Source organism: Sus scrofa, chromosome 3 (assembly GCF_000003025.6).
Source record: "Sus scrofa isolate TJ Tabasco breed Duroc chromosome 3, Sscrofa11.1, whole genome shotgun sequence".
NCBI classification, from domain to species: Eukaryota; Metazoa; Chordata; class Mammalia; order Artiodactyla; family Suidae; genus Sus; species Sus scrofa.
This window is the reverse complement of record NC_010445.4, coordinates 46085440-46109752: the sequence shown is the minus strand read 5'-3', so window position 1 is coordinate 46109752 and position 24313 is coordinate 46085440. Positions and strand designations below refer to the sequence as shown.

General features: G+C 43.6%; 1 protein-coding gene across 6 annotated transcripts; it reads left to right on the top strand.

The window, feature by feature from the left end:
* Positions 3342-22886, top strand: ZNF2 (zinc finger protein 2). 6 transcript variants are annotated; one of them, XM_013991837.2, is made up of 7 exons: positions 3415-3456; positions 13821-13892; positions 14041-14109; positions 14906-14978; positions 15352-15478; positions 19357-19470; positions 19974-22886. In XM_013991837.2, the coding sequence occupies exons 4-7, from the start codon at positions 14925-14927 to the stop codon at positions 20978-20980; spliced, it is 1302 nt and encodes a 433-aa protein (XP_013847291.1). In that variant the 5' UTR covers positions 3415-3456; positions 13821-13892; positions 14041-14109; positions 14906-14924; the 3' UTR covers positions 20981-22886. The 6 variants fall into 6 exon arrangements, with proteins under 6 accessions (XP_013847294.1, XP_020942736.1, XP_020942738.1 ...); XM_005658595.3 differs by having other exon boundaries at positions 3420-3456; positions 14058-14109; XM_021087077.1 differs by lacking the exon at positions 14041-14109 and having other exon boundaries at positions 3392-3456.

Here is a 24313-nt window from a genome sequence, read left to right as displayed (position 1 = left end):
TGTGATGACTGCTGTATTCTGTCCCTAGGTTTGCCTTTTCCAGAATGTCATATAAACAGGGTTATACAGTATAACCTGAGAGTGGCTTCTTTCACTCAGCATAAAGTTTTTGAGATCCAACCATGTTGTCATGTGTATCAGTAGTTCATGCCTTTTTATTCTCTCCTTTAAGGAAAGTTGTCACAAGGTGCTATACAACAGATCCAATTACATCCTATTTACCAGAATGTCTTGGTTCGTGCACACAAGTCAGAAAAAGAATTTTCTAGCCTAGCAAGGTGAAGAGAAAGACAAGTTTATTGAGATAAGAGATGCTGTTAGTGCAGCAGGATGACTTCCTGATAAACAGGGAGAGCCAACCCAGAGCTCGTGATCCTGTCTGTTTTTATAGCCCAGAGAAAAAGGAGAGGAGAGGTCTTACCATGCACCTGTTGACCTGCTGACTGGCTGGAGAAAGATGGGGTCTTTCAATAGACTTGCTGGTTGGGTGGAGGCATATATTGCCCTTATAAGGGCGGGGTGAGGAGTGGGCCACATACCTTTACTAGTAGGAGTCAGGAAGGAGTAGGCCAGGTTGTTCAAGGTGGGGGAAGGGGCTTTACAATGAGATGGGTGGGGCGATAAGTGTATGGTAGTTTCTGTCTTGGCCAGAGGCTTTTGAGTTCTGTCTCCTTAAAGAGGCTCTGAAGTCCCACACAGAACACAGAACCAGACCTAGCTACCAGGAAATGTAGTCTTTATTCTTGTGTCTGGCTAAGATTCTATTATCACAGAAAATGGAGAGAAAAGATAATGGGAGATAGCAGATTTTAACGAACAGTATTAATTGCAGTTTATCCAGAGGAAAAGCAAATAACAAGAGCATATCTCTAATCCAGATTAGCCTGAAAGAGATGGCTTACTTTAAGGAACTCAAGGAATTTTAGGAAGTAATTAGAAGAAACAAAAACGTGACAGATGGCTGGTGCTTTTGTAAGGCAGGACTGAAGTACAGAGATTATTTCAGGTCCTCTGTGTACTCTGGCAGACAGATTTTCCTTAACTAATCTAGGATGTTAGAGCACCACCATCTCCACCCTTTGACTTACCTGGGTAAGGATCCCCACAGTAAAAACAGGAAACTGTTCACAATTAGGGTTCAGGCATATACAGTCATTTAGGGTGGACTAAAGATGACCCAATGGTGTCCATTTTGAGAAAAAGAAACAAAAGCACAGCAGTAAATTGCTAATCTGAGGTGGAATCAAACCTAGGCATCAGAAGAAGTAATGCTTTTCAGGTATAGTGTAAAACTGTACCTGAATATTTCTCTTCCACCCCATCCACCCAGCTTCTGGTGATATGCATGCCCCTCAGGAAAACAGAACTTGTAGTAAAAAATAAAGAATATTACTACTAAGTAGCCAAATCCCTTTGCTAGGAGACAAACCATCCTTTCCCCACAGACTGAGTAGTAAAACTGAAAACACATCTCTAAAGGGCTATGCTCTTCTGCTATGATAACACCTTCCCCCCCCCCCCCCATGAGGCATGTGGAAGTTTCCTGGCTAGAGACTGAACCCAAGTCACAGTAGGGACCCAAGCTGTTGCAATGACAATGCTGGGTCTTTAACCCACTGTGCCACAAGGGAACGCCCTAAGATAACATCTCTTAAAAAGGCCATATGGTATAAAAGAATGACACTTTCTTTTGAAAAAGAGTGTGGAGAGATGTAAATCTGGGTAAAGAGTACCAGCAAAGAGAAGAAATGCTCAGAGAAATAAGGTCAAGGGGTGTCCAAGAAGAGGGGTCTTAGAACTGCAAGAGGGGGCCTGGGAGGAGCAGGGATTGATGGTAGAAGCAACCTGCAGCAGTTCAGAAGGCAGCAGCATAGGCAACACAGGCAAGCAGAACAGCAGCAAAGCACAGCAAAACTGTCCTTTGAAAGAGAACATTGCAAAGCTATACTCCACTCCTGCCTCCACCTGTTTGGAGAGAAACACCCATGAAAGAAGAATAAAATCCTATATGGCAGGATTTTTTTTTTTAAGGCTACTTATTCTTTGACATGCCATCCCTTTGAGAGGTGAGCTATAATGCCCTCCCCTTGAATCTGGGCAAACTTGTGACTGCTTCAACAGTGAGTGACACAGCAAAAGTGACACAACTGATTCTCAATGCTAGATCATATAAGGCCATGCAGCTTCTGTCTTGTTCATTTGTGTTGCAAAGATGTCACATTCTGACTTTTCCCCTGGACCATGATTTTCCTTGGGGCAGTAACTGTCTTATTTGTGCTGTAACAGCACCTTGTCTGTGGGAGGCAATTTAGGTTTTTTTGAGTGCAAGTGTTGACTTGTTCCGGAAAAGTATTTATCACATTCTCTGTGTAATCTCAAATCTTCCCTGAGGCTATAGATCACTGATTCTTAAGTTTTAGCTGCACATTAGGATCGCCTGCAGATCGCTTCAAACTCATTCCTCAGAGTGGGCCCCAGGCATCAATATGTCAAAGCTCTTCAGGTGATTCTGGCGTGCAGCCTCGGTTAAGAATCCCTGCGAGGTCTCCAAGGAGGGTCCTTCCAGTAGCACCAAAGAAGACAATTTGTGTGCGCTGAAAGCGTCGAGTTGGACCCCCTGATCAGTCTTTTTGCCGTTTCTAGGGCCGCTTCCTGCGGCATATGGAGGCTCCCAGGCTAGGGGTTGAATCAGAGCTGTAGCCGCCGGTCTACGCCACAGCCACAGCCACGCGGGATCCGAGCCGCAGACGCGGCCTACATCACAGCTCACGGCAACGCCGGATCCTTAAACCACTGAGCAAGGTGAGGGATAGAACCCACAACCTCATGGTTCCTAGTCGGATTCGTTAACCACTGTGCCACGACGGGAACTCCATTCTGGGCTCTTCTTTCGGCACAAAAATGTGCACACATCCAGCCTCAGGCTCAGTCCAAACTCTGCGTCTCTCCTGCACAAATTTTACCAAATTCCATAAAGCAAACAAGCTGAAACAGAAAGAAGCCCCTTCCGAGGGCCAAAAGATTCTAAGTCGTTCTCAATCTTTCCGGAGGGTGAAAACTAGGAGTAGGGACGAGTCCCAAGGCTGAGAGAGCTACATTTCCTTAGGTCAGCTCTCCCATCGTAGGATAGGAGGGACATGACAGCACACTTAGGCAGTACTTCCAAGCTGACTACTAAGCCTCCCAAGTATCCACGAGAGCCCATTCTCCTGGCTGCGGTTACTGCCCGGTCGGAACTCTCTCTGCGTCGCCAACTCTTTTTCTTTGAAAGGTACGCTTGCGCAGATCTTTAGATGTCATATTAAAGCGCGCCACCGCTGAGACTTCTGGGAAATGGAGTCCTCAGAGGCTGAGCCTTGGTTGGGAGCGCAGACGTCAGAACTCTCTGCGCAGGCGCACTGGTTTCCTGACTTGAGAGGCGCCGTCTTCCTGGGTCCCCAGCACTGTGTGCCGGAGGTGAGGGCTAAGGGTGTGTGTCTTCAAGGAGCCGAGTGAGCGCAGCAGCTGAGAGAAGGGGACGTTGAGGTCTTGGGGGAGGTGCTGAGGGAGTAGAACGCGTGACGCGGGCGGAGCCAGCCTGCAGAATGTATGTGTGTGTGTGTGCGTGCGTCTGCGCTCAGACAGGTGTGGATGGAAAGTTGTGCCCCCATCTCTGTGTGTGCGTGTGTTCCGTGGGGTATGGGCACTGTTATCAGTAGCCTTTCAGCGTACACCCACTATATGTCAGACCCCTGCTTTCAGGTTGGAAGTTTGGAGCCTTCTTCCGCTCCTCCCACCTTCTTCCCATAAGGGGTGCTTAATAAACGTGGGTGGAATTGACACTAAATCCAGGGTGCTACTCAGTTCAGTCGCTCCCTCTTTCCCAGAAAGCGCCTCAGATTGTCCGGTTTAGCCCCCTACCCTAGGCCTCCTCACGAGTGACCGGGAGCCTTCATGGGAGAGATAGGAATTAATGTGAAAAAAATATATATATATATATAAAAGAAGAAACAAAACATTAGGCAGATTTGAGAAGGAAAAGATTTTGTAAGAGTGAAGTGTCGTGGAATAGTGGAAGACAATGGTGGAGAAAAATACACTGGGGTCGGGGTTCAGGGCACAGACGATCAGGATAAGACACGGTGGATTGTATAGGACCGAATGGGGAGTGACAGGAATAAAACTTTGGTACAGTTACTAGGAGTTGATGTTGGGGATTGTGTAGGGGAAAATGGTTTTAAGGTGCCGACAGAATGCCTATTCAAAATTCTTAGTCATTTGGGGAGTTCCTGCTGTGGTGCAGTGGGTTAATGATCCAGTGTTTTTTCTGTGACGGGTTCCATCCCAGCCTGGAGGGGCTGGGTGCATAGTGGGTTAAGAATTCAGCGTTGCTGCAGCTGTGGCCTAGGTCAAAGTTGCAACTTACATTCCATTCCTGGCTGGGGAACTTCCTTATGCCACCTGTGCAGCTGAAAAAGAAAAAAAAAATTCTTAGTCATTTGGAAATGCAGGATGAGTTAGGAAGAGGGATTGGGACTAGACTGGAGAACCATTTTTGTAGAGGTAGAAAATGGAGCACCAGGTGTGGATGGACTTTCTGTGGAATAGCACGAAGAACACTGTACACAGACTGAGCCTTGGGCAGCACCCATGTTTCCAGGGCAAGACTGGGAAAAAAAAGAGTCACAGAGATGCAGGCTTAGTGGTAGAAGCAAGTAAGGCCAATGTAGTATCATAGCAGCTACAATATCTGTTTACAAGAAGCATAAACTTGTCAAACCAGCCCAAAAGCTGCAGAGATATAAGGAGAAAAGGACTATTAGAATAACAGCTCAGAAATGCATTGAGGGAGTTCCCGTCGTGGCGCAGTGGTTAACGAATCCGACTAGGAACCATGAGGTTGCGGGTTCGATCCCTGCCCTTGCTCAGTGGGTTAATGATCCGGCGTTGCCGTGAGCTGTGGTGTAGGTTGCAGACGCGGCTCGGATCCCGCGTTGCTGTGGCTCTGGCGTAGGCCGGTGGCTACAGCTCCGATTCAACCCCTAGCCTGGGAACCTCCATATGCCGCGGGAGCGGCCCAAGAAATAGCAACAATAACAACAACAACAACAACAAAGACAAAAGACAAAAAAAAAAATAAATAAATTAAGAAATGCATTGACAGTTTTTCAAGCAAGCAATTTCAGGTGTGTGAGGGGTGGAAAGAGAAGAATAATGGATTTGAGAATACCATGTGGTGATATGGAGTCAGGAGGTATGTGGAAGTTTGATCATGAAAGGAGAACCTAAAGGAGAACAGTTTTGCTAGAGGAAGGCCATGGGATTTAGTGAAGAGAGTTTTACATTGAGGAGGATTGTATCTGTTTAAAGATATGGAAGAAGCTACTGGAGAGATTGGAGATGCTGGAAAAAGAAAGAGTGGGTTATGCAGGGAGCAGATTCTGAGCGAAAACAATAGTGAGAAAGTAAGTTCAACACAGATGTAGGACACTAAGGCAAAATGCTGGAAACAAGACGTTTCTGTTTTGTTGACTTCACACCTGCCTAGCATATAACAGGTACTTGGAAATATTGGTTGAATGGTGGACAGATGGTCTGATGTTGGGCAGTAGAAAGGAAAGGAGCTTTGGTGTTCCCATTGTGGCTCAGCAGAAACGAACCTGACTAGCATCCATGAGGATGCAGATTTGATCCCTGGCCTCACTCAGTGGGTTAAAGATCCAGCATTGCCAGTAGCTATGTTGCAGGTTGCAGATATGGCTTGGATCTGGCATTGCTGTGGCTGTGGCATAGGCCAGCAGTTGCAGCTCCGATTCAACCCCTGCCCTGGGAACATCCATATGCCACACCTATGGCCCTAATAAAAAAGAAGAAAGAAAGGGGCTCTCATTTATTGAACAGACTGTAAGATATATGCTTTACATTCATTGTCTCATTTACTATTTATAACTGCTCTATGAAGTAGGTACTAAACAGTGGGGGAGAGGAGAGTGTCAACTGTTAGCTTAAGTAACTTGCTAGAGGCTTCACTGTCAATAATCCAGGCCTGGGGATGCTTTCTACTACACAGTCCTGGAACTCATGCTTGCAAAGCGTCAGTGTCGTAAAAGAGTTCTGCTGAAATTGAATGGCAGCCTGGAGGTTTGGAATAGCTGTGTAGCTAAGATGGAGATAGTAAAAAGCCTTCCAGGTAAGCACTTGAAGATATAGAATAAGAATTGGAAGAGCACTTTCTCCAGAAATTCTCTGAGATCCAGGAATAGGGGGAGAGAAAACAGAAGTGGAGATGACCCTTTGCTGCCAGTGATTCCCTGTGAATTTGAAGAGTCTTGAGTACCCTGGAGAGCTTACTGGAGTGACTGCTGGTGGAGTCTAAACCTAGTGGGGGATGAAGTCAGCCTGGCAGAGAGCCCGTGGGCGATGAGCGCCTTGGGATTATTGGCTGGCTGTTTAATGGCTAGGGAGTGTTGCTGCTCACCTCCATGTGTAATTTGTTTAATGCTCAATGTATTAAAGTCATAATCTAATAAACTTTTTAAAATGTCTTTAAGCATTTAAACATAGGGCAGATTCAACTACAATTTCAGCTGTAGTTCAGCTGATTTGTGCAAAAAGCTCTAATGCTTTAGACAACATATACAAATATTTTGATCCCAGTATCATGGCTAAACTTACACTTAAACCTACCCTAAAACAGGGACAACACAGTGTAATTATTTTTTCACTATTTCTACTTTCCTGGGATTATAACATGACTTTTTAGCTAATGCTAACACTTACTTAGCATATTATTCTAAATGCCTCACACGTATTACCCTGTTTAAGCATTTCAATAACCGTATGAAATACATACTTTCATTATTTCATTAGTGTTATAGATGGGCAAACTGAGAGGTTAAAAATTTTGCTTAGAGTCCCACAGATAGGAAGAGGCAGTGCTGGACTTTGATTTCAGGCAGTCTGCCAGAGCCTGTACTCCTACACTCTCCTATATCTCTAAATACTAATTTTAATATCCTCTGGGGACCCAAGGGTAATATTTTGAGACCCTCCTGGGGATGGAGGAATCTTAAAAGACCAACAAGGATAAGAATACATAGTGTCTTAGACAACACAAACTGCAAACTCAGGTTGCCAACTGATGAGATGTATTTGTTTCTATTTGTGCATTTATCACTCTGCCTCCAGGCAAGTTTCAAACCCCAATGTCTCCTCAGGTTAAGATTCATTTTTTACAGTTACACCACTCTTGTTTTTCCAGTGAGGGTTTTTTTTGTTTGGTTGGTGTTTTTTTTTTTGTTTTGTTTTGTTTTTTGTTTTTGCTTGTTTGTTTGAATTTTTATCTTTCACATAGATTTTAGTTTTTGCAAACCGGTGTTCACCCTCAAGGGTAATATTCTTTTAAAGTTCGCTTTGCCAGTGTTAACCAATTGTCTGATAAATAAATACTGATCTGGTCTTTTGGCACTTTTGGAAACTTAGCTTTACATTATTAGTATCTTATAATTAATAAAGACAGCTGGAGGGCTCATCTCCCTTTTTTTTTTTTTCTTTTTTTGGCTGCCCTGTGCCATATGGAGTTCCTGGGCCAGGGATCAGATCCGAGCCACAGTTTTGACCTACACCACAGCTGTGGCAATGCCATGTCCTTGACCCACTGTTGGGTCGGTGATCGAATCTGGGTCCTGGTGCTGCAGAGACGTCACCAATCCTGCTGCACCACAGCAGGAACACCTGGAGGGCTCATTTTTTTTTGGAGGGGGGGCACACCCTTGACATGCAGAGGTTCCCAGGCTAGGGGTCGAATCAGAGCTGTAGCTGCCTGCCTACACCACAGCCAAAGCAACGCTGGATCTGAGCCGAGTCTGCGACCTACACCAGAGCTCACGGCAATGCCGGATCCTTAACCCACTGAGCAAGGCCAGGGATCAAACCTATGTCCTCATGGATGGAGAGCTCGTCTCTTAAGGGAGGAAGTCTGTACCATTACTTTGCCTCTTTAGAATCTGAGGTTTGTTCATTATGAGGAGCCGTTGTTCTTTCTATCTGGTCCCATTGCTGATTAGTCCTTCTTGTTTCGGGTACAGAGTTCCTGTTTCTGGGTCTACTTGGCTTATCCTTCTTTCCTCGCTTTCTTTTTTCATGCTTATATGAGTGGATACAGCTGTATATCTCAAGGATACATATATACCTTATGAATAGTCATACCATTAATAGAAAAAACCAAAGTACTTAACACTGCCTTCTTTGTATTATAACCATTTTAAAAATACATAGATTTTTCTATTTTGTATATGAAACTCTGGGTTTTTCAGAATTCAAATGACTTCCCGTAGCAATAATTTTAACGACTTGGCCAGTGGGAGCCAGAGTCATCTGATGTTTTCCTATCCAAAGATGTGAGAACAGCTCAAATCCTCAATGTCTAAAACTGTATTTCTTAGCTTTCCCTCCAAAATGACTTTTCCATTCCTCATCTCCATGAATGGTACCATTATTCACACATTACTCAGATCAGTGCCCTGGCAGTCATCCTTGCCTCTCCCGTCACCTTCAGCCTCCATTTCCAGTCAGTCTGTTTCTATTCTTAATATCTCAGTGGTAATTTGCTTCTCTCCATTTCTGCTGCCACTACTTTCATTCAGTAATTCATCATTTCTTTTTTTTGGGGGAGGGGGTGGCGGCATATGGAAGTTCCCAAGCCACAGCCACACCAGATCCCATCCGAGCCACGTCTGCAGCCTACACCACAGCTCATGGTAATGCCAGATCCTTAACCCACTGACAAGGGCTAGGGATCGAATCCTCATGGATACTGGTTAGGTTTATTACTACTGAGCCACAATGGGAACTCCCATTATTTCTTAAATAAGTGTAGCAGTCTCCTCACTGGCCTACCCACTACTCTAATCCCATTCTGCCAGAGCTACCCAGAGTGTGGCCACCTGTGTCAGGGTGCTCAAGATCACCTCTCTTTAGGACTCAGGACTCAGCCTGTAGTTGTACCTGTGGCTAAGATGATGACAGCAATCTTGCAGGGATACACAGCCACATCATAAGAGGAAGAGATAGGTGGAGTCTGGAAAAATCTGTGCGAAGTCTTCCCTTTGCTCTCTTCCTGCCACGACGGGGTCACACAGACACATCCTCTTCTGGCAACAAAAATACAGCAGAACGTGTGTGAAGTGTCAGCCCAAGGAAGCTCATTAGATTCAGAGCCCAAGTTTTTTAGTGAGGGCTGGTCCCATAGGCACCCTCTGCCTAACACATACCAGAATTCCAGGCCTTCTAGCAGAACAGCAAGTCTTCAGCATAAACCATAGTGTTTGCACAATAGTTTAGACATCATGGCCCATTCTAAGAAAAACAAGGGTGAACCATTAGGAAACCCTCTTAAAATCAAAATTCCCAGGCCCCACCCAAGGCCAACCTTGCAAGTAGACATTCCTAAGAATGGCAGTTTCAGATCTGCTGTAACTTTCTGCATACCACCTTTCCTTTCTTTCTGTTTTTTGCTCTGTACACCAATGCCAACACACACTCTTGTTAAAAAAAAAAATCAGTATAAGAAATTGTAAGAGGAGTTCCCGTTGTGGCGCAGTGGTTGACGAATCCGACTAGGAACCATGAGGTTGCAGGTTCGATCCCTGCCCTTGCTCAGTGGGTTAACGATCCAGCGTTGCCGTGAGCTGTGGTGTAGGTTGCAGACGCGGCTCGGATCCCGAGTTGCTGTGGCTCTGGCGTAGGCTGGTGGCTACGGCTCCTATTAGACCCCTAGCCTGGGAACCTCCATATGCCGCGGAAGCGGCCCAAGAAATGGCAAAAAAGACAAAAAAAAAAAAAAAAAAAAGAAATTGTAAGAAATAAAAATCATTTGTAACACCATCACTCAAATTCCATTTACATTTTAACATATGTTCTTCCAATTTTTTTTTGCACATGTATGCATGCACAAATACATAATTTTAAAAGTGCTTATTCTTGGAGTTCCTGGTGGCTGAGCTGGTTAAGGATCTGGTGTTGTCACTGCTGTGGCTCTGGTTACTGCTGTGGCATGGGTTCAGTCCCTGGCTTGGGAACTACCACATGCTGTGGGCACAGGCAAAAAAAAAAAAAAAAAGTGTTCATTCTTCACTTAATATTATATGAATTTATTTGGTTTTTTTCTTTAGTTTTTTTTTTTTTCCGAAAACAAAACATTACATAGTTGAAATCTCCTAGTTATCTCTCCCCAGTCCTATTTCCCTCCCCTCCCAGAGGTATTCAGTTTGATGCTTACTGTCTCAGATTTTTATAGATATGATTTGTCACTTTTTAAATTTTACAAAACTATTGCACAATAAGCGTCCTATAACATTTTTATTTTTGCTCACTATATTTTTGAAATTTATATTACATGAGTCTCTAGTTCATCTTAATGCATAATATTCCCACATGCACACACATATAAAAATCACATTTTATCCTGTTGATGAACATGTAAGTTGTTTGCTGTTGATCACTAGTGAACTTTCCCCCAGTAATTTGTGATACCACTTTAGTCATACCTCAAGTTTCCCTACTTGCTTGGAAATGTTTTTGGATTTCATAGCCTACCCGTCATCTATGTGGTTATCTTTTCATGAAATAAATCATTATAGCATAGAGGTTAAAAACTTCTAGCCAGACCTGGGTTCACATTCTGCCTCAGCCTCCTACAAAGCCTGAATTTCCTGATCTGTGAAACAGTACCTATTTTATTGATTTATGAGAATGGAATTAAACTATTCTTATAAAGTGTACTTAGCACAGTACCTGGAAGCAGCAAAAGTTCAATAAATGCTAGCTGTTATGAATATATCATAAAATAATATTTTTGTGTGATAATGCTATTATCATATTAACATGATAATATCTGCGGTATTCCATTGTATGTATGGATTGGACCATAAGTTATTTAATCAAATCTATAGAAATATCCTATAGATATTTCAAATTTTTCTGTATTGTAAGGAATAAATGAGATGATACTTAGGAGGTTGCTTCACATAGCACTGAATAAAGGTTAGTGTTAATGATGATTATTAAAAAGCTTTGCATGTGTTCTCACTTATTTCTTTAGGAAAAACTCTTAGGAGGGAATTGCTGAGTCAAAAAGTATGCATTTTAAGGCCCTTGATACAAATTGCACTCATCTTTCTAAAACACAGATTTGGTGATGACCTTTCCATGCATAAATCCTGTGATCCCCATACCAGTTGGACTAGGACCATGCAGAGTTCTCCTTGATCCAGCTAGTCTCAACACCATCGTTCCCCACAGCACTGCCCCAACCCAGACAGCTCCATCTAAACTCATGATAGCTGTTAATCCATTCCCTGTGAACACCCTCCTCCTAATTTTGGGAAAACCTGAAGTTTTTTGTGCCTAGAATGTTCTACTACCTCCCCAAAATCAAAACTTATCTCAAGTTCCACTTCTGCAAAGCAACCTGCAGTGTTTCTCCCTCACTCCAGCCTGGGTTAGGCAAGCCTCTGATGTGCTCTCATAGTTTGTTGTGCACATCTCTTTAGAACAGTTATCCATCCGGTAGTAAAAAATTAACTTGATTACTTGTTTGTGCTATGTGGTAGTCTGTAAGCTTTTAGAAGGCAAGGACCATGTCATATGGTTTTTTGCTTTGATATAAATATTTGGTTGGATAGATGCCTGGATGACTAACAAGGATCAGTGAATACATCCCTTGACTGCAGAACGGTAATCAGTGAGCCACAGACAGACCTTTTCCTCCTCCTTCCCAGGAGCAGACACTCTTCATGCCCCACTCATGAACCCTCCAGATGCTCGATTTGACTGTGTCGTATTTAGACTCTTGATTGAGAAGCTGTGATTTACTCAGTTAAATAAAGGGAGTTTAGTGATTTAAAAAAATTCACACAAAACCTAGGGGGTTAGAGTCTTATGGAAATCTAAGAATAAGGCTGGTCAACATGCAGATTGTAGTCTGGAGTGATGCTAGGTGAACTGAGGGCCTTCAGGGCCAGGAATTCTTGGGTCTTTGCTTTAGTGCTTCACCACCAATGTGAAGCCTGTGTTTAGTCTGTTATATCTTGTTCTTTGCCTCGTGCCTCCCACATACTCATGGGTTCTGCTTCTGGGTAACATTGGCTCCCCTGACCCTTGTGGCTGCTTCTGTCCCTCACGATATGCTCACACATTAGTTGTTCTGACGTTTCTTAGTTCACGATCCTGAGGATGGAAGTCATCTTCCCATGTCAGTCCACTGGTCAGCCTGTGCAGTGCCCACCTGTGGCTTAATCCACGTGACTAAGCTGTAGTGTAGGAGTGTGATGCAGGGTCATGTCGAACAAACTGTGGCTGCCCAAGTACTGCTCCTTCAGCATGAGGTGTTGCTGTGATTGGGGCATTCTTGTTTGGAAGAGACTATGGGTATTCCCTTGACAGAACTTCTCTGTATAGCCATTTATAAAATTTCTTATGCTTTTTGTCTAAAAATCAGGGTCATGTCGAACAAACTGTGGCTGTCCAAGGACTGCTCCTTCAGCATGAGGTGTTGCTGTGATTGGGGCTTTCTTGTTTGGAAGAGACTATGGGTATTCCCTTGACAGAACTTCTCTGTGTAGCCATTTATAAAATTTCTTATGCTTTTTGTCTAAAAATCATTCTAAGGAGTTTCCGTCATGGCTCAGTAGTTAACGAATCTGACTGGGAACCATGAGGTTGTGGGTTCGATCCCTGGCCTTGCTTAGTGGGTTAAGGATCCCGCGTTGCCATGAGCTATGGTGTAGGTCGCAGACGGGTTGGATCCCGTGTTGCTGTGGCTCTGGCGTAGGCTGGTGGCAACAGCTCCGATTCGACCCCTAGCCTGGGAACCTCCACATGCCGCAGGAGCGGCCCAAGAAAATGGCAATAAGACAAAAAAATAAATAAATAAATAAATAAAATAAAATAAAAATAAAAAATAAATAAAAATCATTCTAAGCAAAATTGAATTTCAGGTTTTGTTTTGTTTGCTTTTTAGGGCCGCACTGGTGGCATATGGAGGTTCCCAGGCCAGGGATCGAATCAAAGCTGCAGCTGCCAGCCACAGCCACAGCCACAGCCATGCAGGATCTGAGCTGTACCTGCGACCTACACCATAGCTCTTTACAATGCTGGATTCTTAAACTACTGAGCAAGGCCAGGAATTAAATCCATGTCCTCATGGATACTGGTTGGGTTTGTAACCTCCTGAGCCACAACAGGAACTTATGATTGTGAATTGATAAAGATAGTATGAGCCTCAATATGTTTTGACAGCCAGGAAGAGAACTTTGCCTCTAAAATCATAAACAAGGGAGGTCCTATTGTGGCCCAATGGAAATGAATCTGACTAGTATCCATGAGGATGCAGGTTCGATCCTGGCCTTGCTCAGTGGGTTGGGGATCTGGCGTTGTCATGAGCTGTAGTGTAGGTTGCAGACGCAGCTCAGGTTCCACATTACTGTGGCTGTGGTGTAGGCCGGCAGCTATAGCTCCAATTCGACCTCTAGCCTGGGAACTTCCATATGCCGTGGTTGTGACCCTAAAAGGCAAAAAATAAAGTAAATAAAATCAAAAACAAGCACCATATTGTGTTCTGAATAGCAGTGTCCCTGGCCTTTTGCTCTCATTCTAGGATGGGATGGGTCTGCTCTTGGCCTTGCTTTCTTTGCCTTCCCGTTTTGAAGGGTACTGAGAATGAGGCTGGGCACATAACTCACTGGCATGTGGAGATCTCTTACTTCATGGGTCACAAAACTGCCACACAAGACTGATCTTTTTCATACCTTCTTTCTCATCCCACACCTCTGCCTCATTAGGACTCTGCTCTTCTCTGCAAGGAGAGCACACAGGAGGGAATGGCTGCTGTGTCCCCATCTGCCAGATGCCAGGTGAGGTGGACTTTTGTGTTTCTGAAATATTCCATTCGTCTCCAGATTGTCATTTTATATTGGAGCTTCTCTGATCAAACCCAAGCTGGTGGAGGGGGGACTCTGTAGGAAGTATTTCCTTCCCCTTTTGACTTGTGGTATCTTTCAGTGACTTTTCTTGAATAGGACCCCACTAGCCTTGTCACCAGGCACACAGCCCCTGTGGACATCACTCTGAGTGAGTTTGACTAAAAACTGATGGTACTGCTGTGATGGGAAGGTTTGGGGAACAGCGGGCTGTTTCTGATTCTCACTTCCTTTTCATAAATCCACATATGGCCTGAAAAGAGGTTCCCATAGTCCAGGGAGTGTGGGCTAGATGAGGAATGTGACATACTGTAAAGCACCTCAGTGAGTTAGAAAGGGTCCTGAAGAGAATTTTGTGTTGAGACGTGGCTTACCCCCTTCTGTCCCAAGGGCAGAGAGTTTTGAATTCCATGCTCTGGCTTAGAATTTCTGCAGACACTCTGGAATTTAGGGGTTGGGGATAAAGATGCGACCTTACAGAATCACAGAACATCAGAGTGAAATGAGAGAGCACAAATATGATCTAATCAACACCATTATTTGAAGGATTTGTAAAAACACAAAGGCGGAGTTCCCATTGTCACTTAGTGGAAACAAATTGACTAGTAATCATGAGGTTGTGAATTCCATCCCTGGCCTTGCTCAGTGGGTTAAGGATCCAGCATTGCCACGGGCTGTGGTCTCAGATCTGGCCTTGCTGTGGCTGTGGTGTAGGCTGGTGGCTACAGCCCCAATTCGACCCCTAGCCTGGGAACCTCCATATGCTGCGGGTGCGGCCCTAAAAAAGAAAAAAAAAAAAAAAAAAAAAAAAAAGCAAAAAACCACCAAGACAATTAGATAATTGGTGAAATTTTACTAAGGTTGTAGATTAGATAATATAGTATCAATGCTATCTTGATTTTTTACAATTACACTGATTATACAAGAGAATATCCTTGTTTTTATAGAATATACACTGAAACATTTATGAGTAAAGAGACATCATGTTTGCATATTGCTCTGGAGAAGTTCAGGAAAAAGGTAGGCAAATGTGGATATACTGAGAGAGACAGAAAGGTAAAGCCTGTGTGGAAAATGTTAACTAACCTTCGGGGAAGCTGTGTGAAGGGTACACTGGAGGTCTGTGTTCTATTCTTGTCAGTTTTATCTATGTCTGAAATAAGAGCCTTTGCTATTTAGAGGCTTGGCTAGGAAGGTGGCGAGGTCGTAACCAAGAACTTCATGCTTCAGGGGGATTATGGCACTTTCCCCAAATGCTTCAAAGCCCTACTTTGTCAAAACCATTTTTTCCCACTCCCTCCTTTAACTCCAGCCTGTTGTCATTATGACGGTTTTGTCTGCCCTGTGTAAAAAAAAGAGTTATGAATAAGGGAGCTTGTGATTGTATTTCCAGGACACAGTGACATTCGAGGACGTTGCCGTGGTTTTCACAGATGAAGAGTGGAGGCATCTGATTCCTATTCAGAGGGACCTCTACAAAGAGGTGATGCTGGAGAACTATAAGAGCATTGTCTCGTTGGGTAAGGAGTGCTTCCCACAAGGAGCAGACGCTGACTCTGTACCGTGTTGATGTGGGGTTGAGAGCCTAGTATACTGACACCTCTTCTCTGCCCACCTGAGTCTGAGACCCTGAAAGATGAGACAGAAGGGCAGGGGATGTGGCTCAGCCGTACAGCGACTGTAGGTTTCTTGATCGCAAACCCCAGCCTGGGACAGGCTTGCTCCCTCATCTGCAGGCAGGCTGGCCAACCACAGGCCCCCTTACCCAGTAGCTTGGCCCAGCAACCTGGCCCCCACTCCCCTGGGCCAGGAGGAGTGAAGCAGGGGAGCCTCCCCCAACGAGCCGCTCTCCAGCAGGAGCAGGGCAAGCAGGAGAGACTGTTACGCATGCCCAGACCCTCCCCCAGCTCCAGAGTAACTTAGCTCCATCAGAGCAGTAAGGGGGCTGCAAGGAGTCATCTTGTTGAGGAAGAACTTCTCCTTGGAGAAGCAGAGGAGCCGTAAAGAAGGGTTCCCCTTTAAAAAGAGGGTAGTGTGGGGATGAGATTATAAGGTTGTACCTCAGAGTAGGTCACTAGAGATGTGTTTCATTTTGAATACTTATCTTAAGGACAGTCTTAAAAAGATGCCCACAGAAGGCACTTACCAAAGACTTAAGAGCCACCACCGATATGAGGAATTTTGAGAAGTAAAGTTGGGCTCCTGTGAGTAAGGAAAACCTCTCAGAAGCTTCCAGAATAAGAGGCTGGGTGTGCGCAGCTTCATAATAGACTTAAAATCAGCAGCAGGTAGCAGTAAAAGGAGTCACATTGCAGATTTCATATGCAAGGTAGGTAGGAAAAGCAAGCTAGGGCGTTCCCTGGTGGCATAGTGGGTTAAGGATTCAGCATTGCTGCCACATTGGCACAGGTCGCTGTTGTGGTTTGGGTTTGATCCCTGACCTGGGAACTTCTGCATATCACTGGCACGGCCACAAAACAAACAAAACAAACAACCAAACAAAAGCAAAATAACACCACCTGAATTAGTTTAAATAGGTCAAATATGGAAAATGGAATAGAATGTTCATGGAACATTAAGGGAGGCTGTTGAGCCTTTGTCACAGGCTTTGGCAGGATGGAATATTGGGAGGAAATTGAATTCCTGGAGTTCCCACTGTGGCGCATTGGGTTCTGTGGCATCTCTGGAGCCCTGGATGGGACACAGAATCAATGGGACACAGTAGCCTGGCTCAGTGTGTTAAGGATCTGGTGTTGAGGCAGCTGTGGCATAGATCAAAACTGTGATTTGGATCTGATCCCTGGCCCAGGAACTCCATATGCTATGAGGCAGCCAAAAAAAAATAAAAAATAAAAAAAAATAAAAGGGAGTGGGAGGGATCGGGAGCTTGGGCTTATCAGACACAACCTAGAATAGATTTATAAGGAGATCCTGCTGAATAGCATTGAGAACTATGTCTAGATACTCATGCCGCAACAGAAGAAAGGGTGGGGGAAAAAACTGTAACTGCAATGTATACATCTAAGGATGACCTGACCCCCTTGCTGTACAGTGGGAAAAAAAAAAAAAAAAAAAAACAAACAAACAAAAAAAGATAAAATAAAGTGTTATTAGTTAGCTCAAAAAAAAAAGAGAGTGAATTCCTAAGGTCAGAGACAGGAAACCATGGGGAGGTGGTCATTGTGTCAACAGAGAGTCAGCATACAACTGGATAGATGGTCCTTGGGCCCAACAAGAAAGTACCTCTCTTTCCCAAGTTGGAGGGCTCATTGCAAGGGAAGTTTAAACCTTAAGACTATTTCTAGGCGGTGATCTATTTTTTAAATGTAACCAAAAATGGACAGATTCACTTCTAGAAATTTGTCCTAAGGAAGTAATAAAATAGAAGTCTATGGTATACACAGATATTCATTATACCATTGTTTGTATAATCAAACATTAAGGACTTCCCTGGTGGCTTGGTAGATTAAGGATCCAGCTTTGCACTGCTGTGGCTCAGGGTACTTGCATGGTACAGGTTTGATTCCTGGTCCAGGAATTTTCACATGCTGCAAGTACAACCAAAAAAAAAAAAAAAAAAAAAAAAAAGCCAAAACGAAACATTAAAAATAGTCAGGAGTTCCCATCGTGACTCAGTGGTTAACGAACCTGACTAGTATCCATGAGGACCCAGGTTCGATCCCTGGCCTGGCTCAGTGGGTTAAGGATCAGGCATTGCAGTGAATTGTGGTGTAGGTCCCAGATGTAGCTCAGATCCTGAGTTGCTGTGGCTGTGGTGTAGACTGGCAGCTGCAGCTCCAATTCACCCCCTAGCCTGGGAACCTCCACATGCCGCAGATGCATCCCTAAGAAGACAAAACTAAAAAAAAAAAAGAAAAAAAAAGTCTGAAATGTCTGTCAGCAAGAGATTAATTTAATAAATTATGTTATTCCTTATAGTATAATATCATGTAGGCATTAAAATGGTGAGGTAGATCTGTGCTGATTAAAATAATTTTAAATATATTATGTGAAAAAATCAAGTTTAAAATTCAGCATTATTTCATTATCCAGTTATTTGGCATTTTCGCTTATTTGTTTTTTTGGGTTTTTTTAATTGAGAGTTTTCTACCCAAAATGATAGTTTGTAAGTAAAAATGACAGGAGTGACAGTTATTTTATATATAGGTAATCATGATGGATTTAGGAATGATCTACTTGTAGATGTCAAAATAAATCAAATAGAAGTGATTTTTTGTTTTTGTTTTGTTTTGTTTTGTTTTGCGTTTTAGGGCTGCACCCGCAGCATATGGAGGTTCCCAGGCTAGGGGTCGAATCAGAGCTGTAGCTTCAGGCCTACGCCATAGCCACAACAATGCCAGGTCCAAGCCATGTCTGCAACCTACACCACAGCTCACAGCAATGCCAGATCCTTAACCCACTGAGAGAGGCCAGGGATCAAACCCTCAAACGTATGGCTCCTGGTCGGATTCATTTCTGCTGTGCCACAGCCACAGTGGTAACTCCTAGAAATGATTTTAGATGGGGTAGTCTTAGTTATTTTCCAAATAATGTGCTCCAATATATTTTTTTCAAATGTTGAGATATATTTGTCATCATCCAGTTTTTGACAAAATGTTTCTTTCTTTCTCTCTCTCTCTCTCTTTTTTTTTTTTCCCACTTTTTAGGGCCACACCTGCAGTATATAGAGGTTCCCAGGCTAGAGGTCAAACAGGAGTTGCAGCCGTCGGCCTACACCACAGCTCACAGCAACTCTGGATCCTTAACCCACTGAGTGAGGCCAGGGATTGAACCCACATCCTCATGGATCCTAGTCTGGTTCATTAACCACTGAGCTGTGAAGGGGACTCCTTAACAAAATGTTTCTATAGGTACCTTTCAGTATTAAAGTGAATGAAAAGAAAAAATAATAATACAAAGTATGAAAGATGATTTTTCTCTCTACTTGTACGTGCCTCTAGTTTTCCTGCAATGAGCATGATCCACTTAAAGACAGTTGTACTAAAGGGTAAACAAACAAAAGTGGGCACCCTCATTACACATTCTATTCAAGGTGATCTTTTTTCATTCTTCTCTTCCCTGAGGTAAGGACTCTTCCCCTCATCTTACCACTGCTAAAGCTAGGAGCATCCCATTCACTTAATCACGAAGAATAAACACATTAATTCAAATGGATTCTATCAGTTCTCTGACCAAATGCTACTTGTCCCTTTTTAGGACCTCCATCTTCACCTCCATTCAGAGGTTACTGCATTCCTTGCATTACTTTTGTCCTCTGTATTTCTAGGGTGCACTTTTTGCCTTTTGCATTTTCTCTCTTAGAGGCTGGTATTAGCTTTGGAATTGTGTGTTTACATCACATATAACTACCTGGCTTGTTTTTTTTCCCCATGAGCAGGACTTCCAGTTCCTGGACCTGATGTAATTTTTCAGTTGAAGAGAGGGGATGAGCCTTGGATAGAGGAGCTTCATGGATCTGAGGGGAAAGAATGTGCAGAGAATGTCTATCTAGGTAACTAAGTATGAACCAGGCAGGGCAGAGTTTTGTTTTGTTTTGTGGTTGTTATTTGGGTGTGTGAGGGAGGGAGCTGTGGGTATCGCCTTTTTCTCAAATTCAGATCTGCTTCATTGCTTATATTCTATCACCCACCAGATTTCATTTTTGTTCTGTACACTTTATTTTTCACCCTTATTCACCAAATGTTTACTTTCTCAGACCTGTCACATTGCCCATTCACACTTTGCTATTCTTCTTCCTCACCATCCCCTCGACTTAGCCAACTCTCCTAATTAATCTGGCCATGTTCCTGATGGAAATTCTCCTCTTTTCTGAGATTTCCACTATCTCTGCTTTAGTCCCAAGTCCTGGTTTCTCTCTAGAATGGAAGACTGTGGGAGCAAGCAATGCTGTGACTGTACATTGCTTTTTTAGATTTTTCATAGTGTCTCTCCTTTCTGCTGTAACATTTCCTAGCCCAAGAAAGAAACTGTATCTGTGTTTTCTGTCCATTCCAGACTGGAAGACCAAGCCTGAGATCCAGGGTGCTTCAGAAGAAGAAAAATCAGAAGGAACATTGAGGGGAAAGCTTGAAAGAAAAGATCCTGTGTCTCCTAAACTCAAAGTTCATGCACTGGAGGGTAGCTTGGGAACAAAGAAGAAAAGCCCTGTGGTGGAAGCCTTCAAGAAATCCCTTTTCCAGGGGGAAAACTTGTGGCATGGGGCCACTCCTCCCAAGAAAATTGTCACGAAAGAGAGGGACCAGGAATGCAGAGACTGTGGGAAGACCTTTTTCGACCATTCCTCCCTTATCCGCCATCAGAGGACTCACACTGGAGAGAAACCCTATGACTGTCCCGAGTGTGGAAAAGCCTTCAGTCACAGGAGCAGTCTCAGTAGACATCTAATGTCCCACACTGGGGAAAGCCCCTACGAGTGCAATGCCTGTGGGAAAGCCTTTTTCGACCGTTCGTCCCTAACTGTACATCAGCGAATTCATACTGGAGAGAAGCCCTTTAAATGCAACGAGTGTGGAAAAGCCTTCTTTGACCGCTCATCCCTTACTCGACACCAGAGAATTCATACTGGAGAAAGTCCTTATGAGTGTAATCAGTGTGGGAAAGCTTTCAGCCAGAAAAGTATTCTTACTCGACATCAGCTAATCCATACGGGCAGGAAGCCTTATGAATGTAATGAGTGTGGGAAAGCCTTCTATGGTGTCTCATCTCTGAACAGACATCAGAAAGCCCACGCTGGAGAGCCTCGCTATCAGTGCAGTGAGTGTGGGAAAGCTTTCTTTGACCGCTCATCACTTACTCAGCATCAGAAGATTCACACTGGAGACAAGCCATACGAATGCAGTGAATGTGGGAAAGCCTTTAGCCAGAGGTGCCGGCTTACAAGACATCAGAGAGTTCACACAGGGGAGAAGCCCTTTGAGTGCAGTGTGTGTGGGAAAGTTTTCAGTTCTAAATCATCAGTTATTCAACATCAGCGACGCTATGCCAAACAGGGAATAGACTGAGTTGAGCTAAAGCTGGAGTCCAGGGACCTCTGTGAAAACTTAAGATAGGTCTTCCCCGTCTTAACCCACCTGATCACCTGATCATCCTCCCTATTCTGGCTACCACTGTCCTTTCCTGCCTCTGCTACCACAGTGCTTGAATGAATGCTTCCTACCCACTGTGTTGTCGAACTGATGTGGGATGCCAGAAATTAGGATGTGACTTTAAATAGAGTCGATATTTTGCAGAGGTTTGTCAACAACAGGGATAAACATTAGGAGGTGATCCCCAGACACACCTCCTGTCCGAGGCCCCAGGTACCACTGCACTTTAAATAATTGGAGACTGCAACAGGAGGGTAAAGGCAGACCTAGGGCAGAGCTTCACTGTTTTTTCCAGAACAGTTCGTTTTTTATAGCTGTTAGTCCCTCTCTCTTGGAGATTTTTTGGGCACTGACCTTGTTCTGTTGTGTCCCAGCTTCTAGATCTCTACTACTACTACTACCACTAATAGCTCGCATTTATTGAGCACTCATTATGGGGTGAGTACTCAGCTGAGAGTTTTGCAAGTAGTAGATTATTTGGTCCTCTCACCAACCCTCTGAAGTAGATACTGTCACTACCCACATTTTTGCAGATGAGCAAACAGAAGTTTAGAGGGGTTTAATAACTTGCCCAAGGTGACAGCTAATAAAAGATGAAGGCAGGTCTTCAATACTGGTATACCTTCAAAGCCTGTTCTCTTTTCCATTATTCCATAAGGTTTGTTTTATAATTTATATACACTTATTATCTCCTCAACTAGATTGTAAGCACTTGGAAACGTGATTTCATGTCTTTGTATCACACAGTGCCTTGCAAATAATAGGTGCTCAATAAATATTTATCTGAATTAATGACCTTTTGACTTACCAAGTTCTATTTAAAATACCTCTTATAATTCACATGAATTCTCTGAATTTTTAGTCTAGCCTGTACCTTTATCATCTCAGGCTCCCATGACTGCAGTATCACTCCCTGATTCAAATTCTTTCTTCTTCATTATTGAAAAAGGGTTTGTTAAGCTATGGTGCAATAACAAAAAACTCCCCCCCCAAAACAGATTTACTTCTCATATAAAATCAGATGTGAGTCAGTCTGTCTTCCTCTATCCTCATCGTTTAGAACTTGTTCCCTTCAAGGTCATCATGAAGGAGAACACTGGAGGATGTTTTGACACATTTTTAAGGGCCACCACTTCTGTTTATACCTTATAAACCAGGACCCAGGACCAAGAGACTAGGAAAGTCAACAGGCACCTCGATATTTAGTTAACATCAACATCCCCTATCACAAGTTAAATTTTCCTAATTACTGTTAGGCCAGTGTTTCCAAATGACTCCTTCTTGCCCATCATTGCCTTACTCAAGATCTAAAATAGTTCCCTATTTAATGAAAGTGTCCCTGGATATTTAAGGTCTGACTTAACATGATCTCACATGGCTGAACTTGAAGTCCCAACTCCCCAAACCCTTGTATTCCCTGGACCCAGCCCTATGTTTTAATTTTATTGAAGGGCAGGCACCAGGCAACTTTGATGCTAGGCATCTGCTATCCCTTCCTATTTGCTTAAGGTAATTCCCAGAAGAGGAGCTGATTCTGAAAGGCTGTCTGGAACTTGGCTCACCCTTCACGAATCCCAGTGGACCAAGATGCACTTCTCCCTGGGGGTTAAAGTCTGATTTGAGAAGCTGGATTGCCAAACAGACCCTTCTGCCAGCCTACTCACAACCCTATTGGTCCACCTTTCTTAGAGCAGAAGAGCAGCAAGGAAGACTTTTTACATGTGGACTTTAAAAGCAACTTGAGGAAAAACAGTTTATTGGAGTAGATAATGTCTGATATTTTATAATGTCAAGTAGAAAATAAAAAGAACTATTGACAAACTTTCGGCTGATGACTGTCACTGAGAGTTCTGAGCCTTTAACTTATTGCCTTGTTAGAAGTAAATTGAAGTTCAAATTTTTCCCTAAAATTTACTATTGTCAGCAAGATGAGATTAGAATGAATTCACAATTCTTAGGGACTTCTGAGTAAAGTGACAATGAAACAGAGTGGGGACAAATTCAGAAAGTCCCTCTGTTCCCTTTAAAAATTTGGTCATCGACAGAGCATTTTTAAAAGGTGAAGTACTGTTCCATCTCCTACTAAAAATTCTAAGGAAAGAGACATTTTATTTATTTATTTATTTTTGCTGCACCCACAGCTTATGGAAGTTCCTGGGCCAGGGACTGAATCCAAGCTGAAGCCATGACTTATGTCACAACTGCAGCAGCACTGGATCCTTAACCTACTGCGGCAGGTGGGGGATCAAACCCACCTGCAGCCTCAGCAGCAACCCAAGCTGCTTCAGAGACAACACCAGATCCTTAACCTACTGTGCCACAGCAGGAACTCCCAATATTTCTAGTTGATAATTCCCAATAGGACATGAAGTAGCCATAAATTTTGAGGTTTTAGCTTCACTGAATGGTCATTAGTATAACCATATGCTGGAATCAGAAATTGGTCAAACTGGAGGTATGCCAGCATTTTTAAGATACAAGGCAGAAAACTTGGGAGTCTCTGTAGAGTTTTAACCTAAGACTTTTTTTTTCCTTTTTGGTTGTATCTGCAGAAGTTCCCAGCCCAAAGATCAAACCCACACTGCAGCAGTGGCTTGTGCCACAGCAGTGACAATGCTAGATCCTTAACCCATTGAGCCACCAGGAACTCCAAGACTAAGACTTTAAAAAGGATTTTGAAGAAATGAAATAATCTCTCTGCTTAAATAAGCCCTAGAGTTCAAGAGAGAGTTGAACACGTCACACAAATTAACAGAAGCATTCCATGAATCAAGTCTTCAAAGAACAGGATCGGGAGTTCCCGTCGTGGCTCAGTGGTTAACGAATCCGACTAGGGACCATGAAGTTGTGGGCTTGATCCCTGGCCTTGCTCAGTGGGTTAGGGATCCGGCGTTGCCGTGAGCTGTGGTGTAGGTCACAGACGTGGCTTGGATCCTGCGTGGCTATGGCTCTGGTGTAGGCCAGAAGCTGCAGCTCCAATTAGACCCCTAGCCTGGGAATCTCCATATGCCGTGGGAGCAGCCCTAGAAAAGGCAAAAAGACAACAACAACAACAACAACAACAACAACAAAAAAAAACAGGATGGGCAGTGCTAGGGAACCTTGAGATGAAGAGAATATCATAGAGACACCTGCACCCTGGAACTTGGGACAGAATTGGTGGGACTACTAATACCAGGAATTAACTTGGGCTGTCAAGATGTGAGGATGGCCAGCAAGATGGGGCTGGCTCCTGAGCTCAGCACTCAC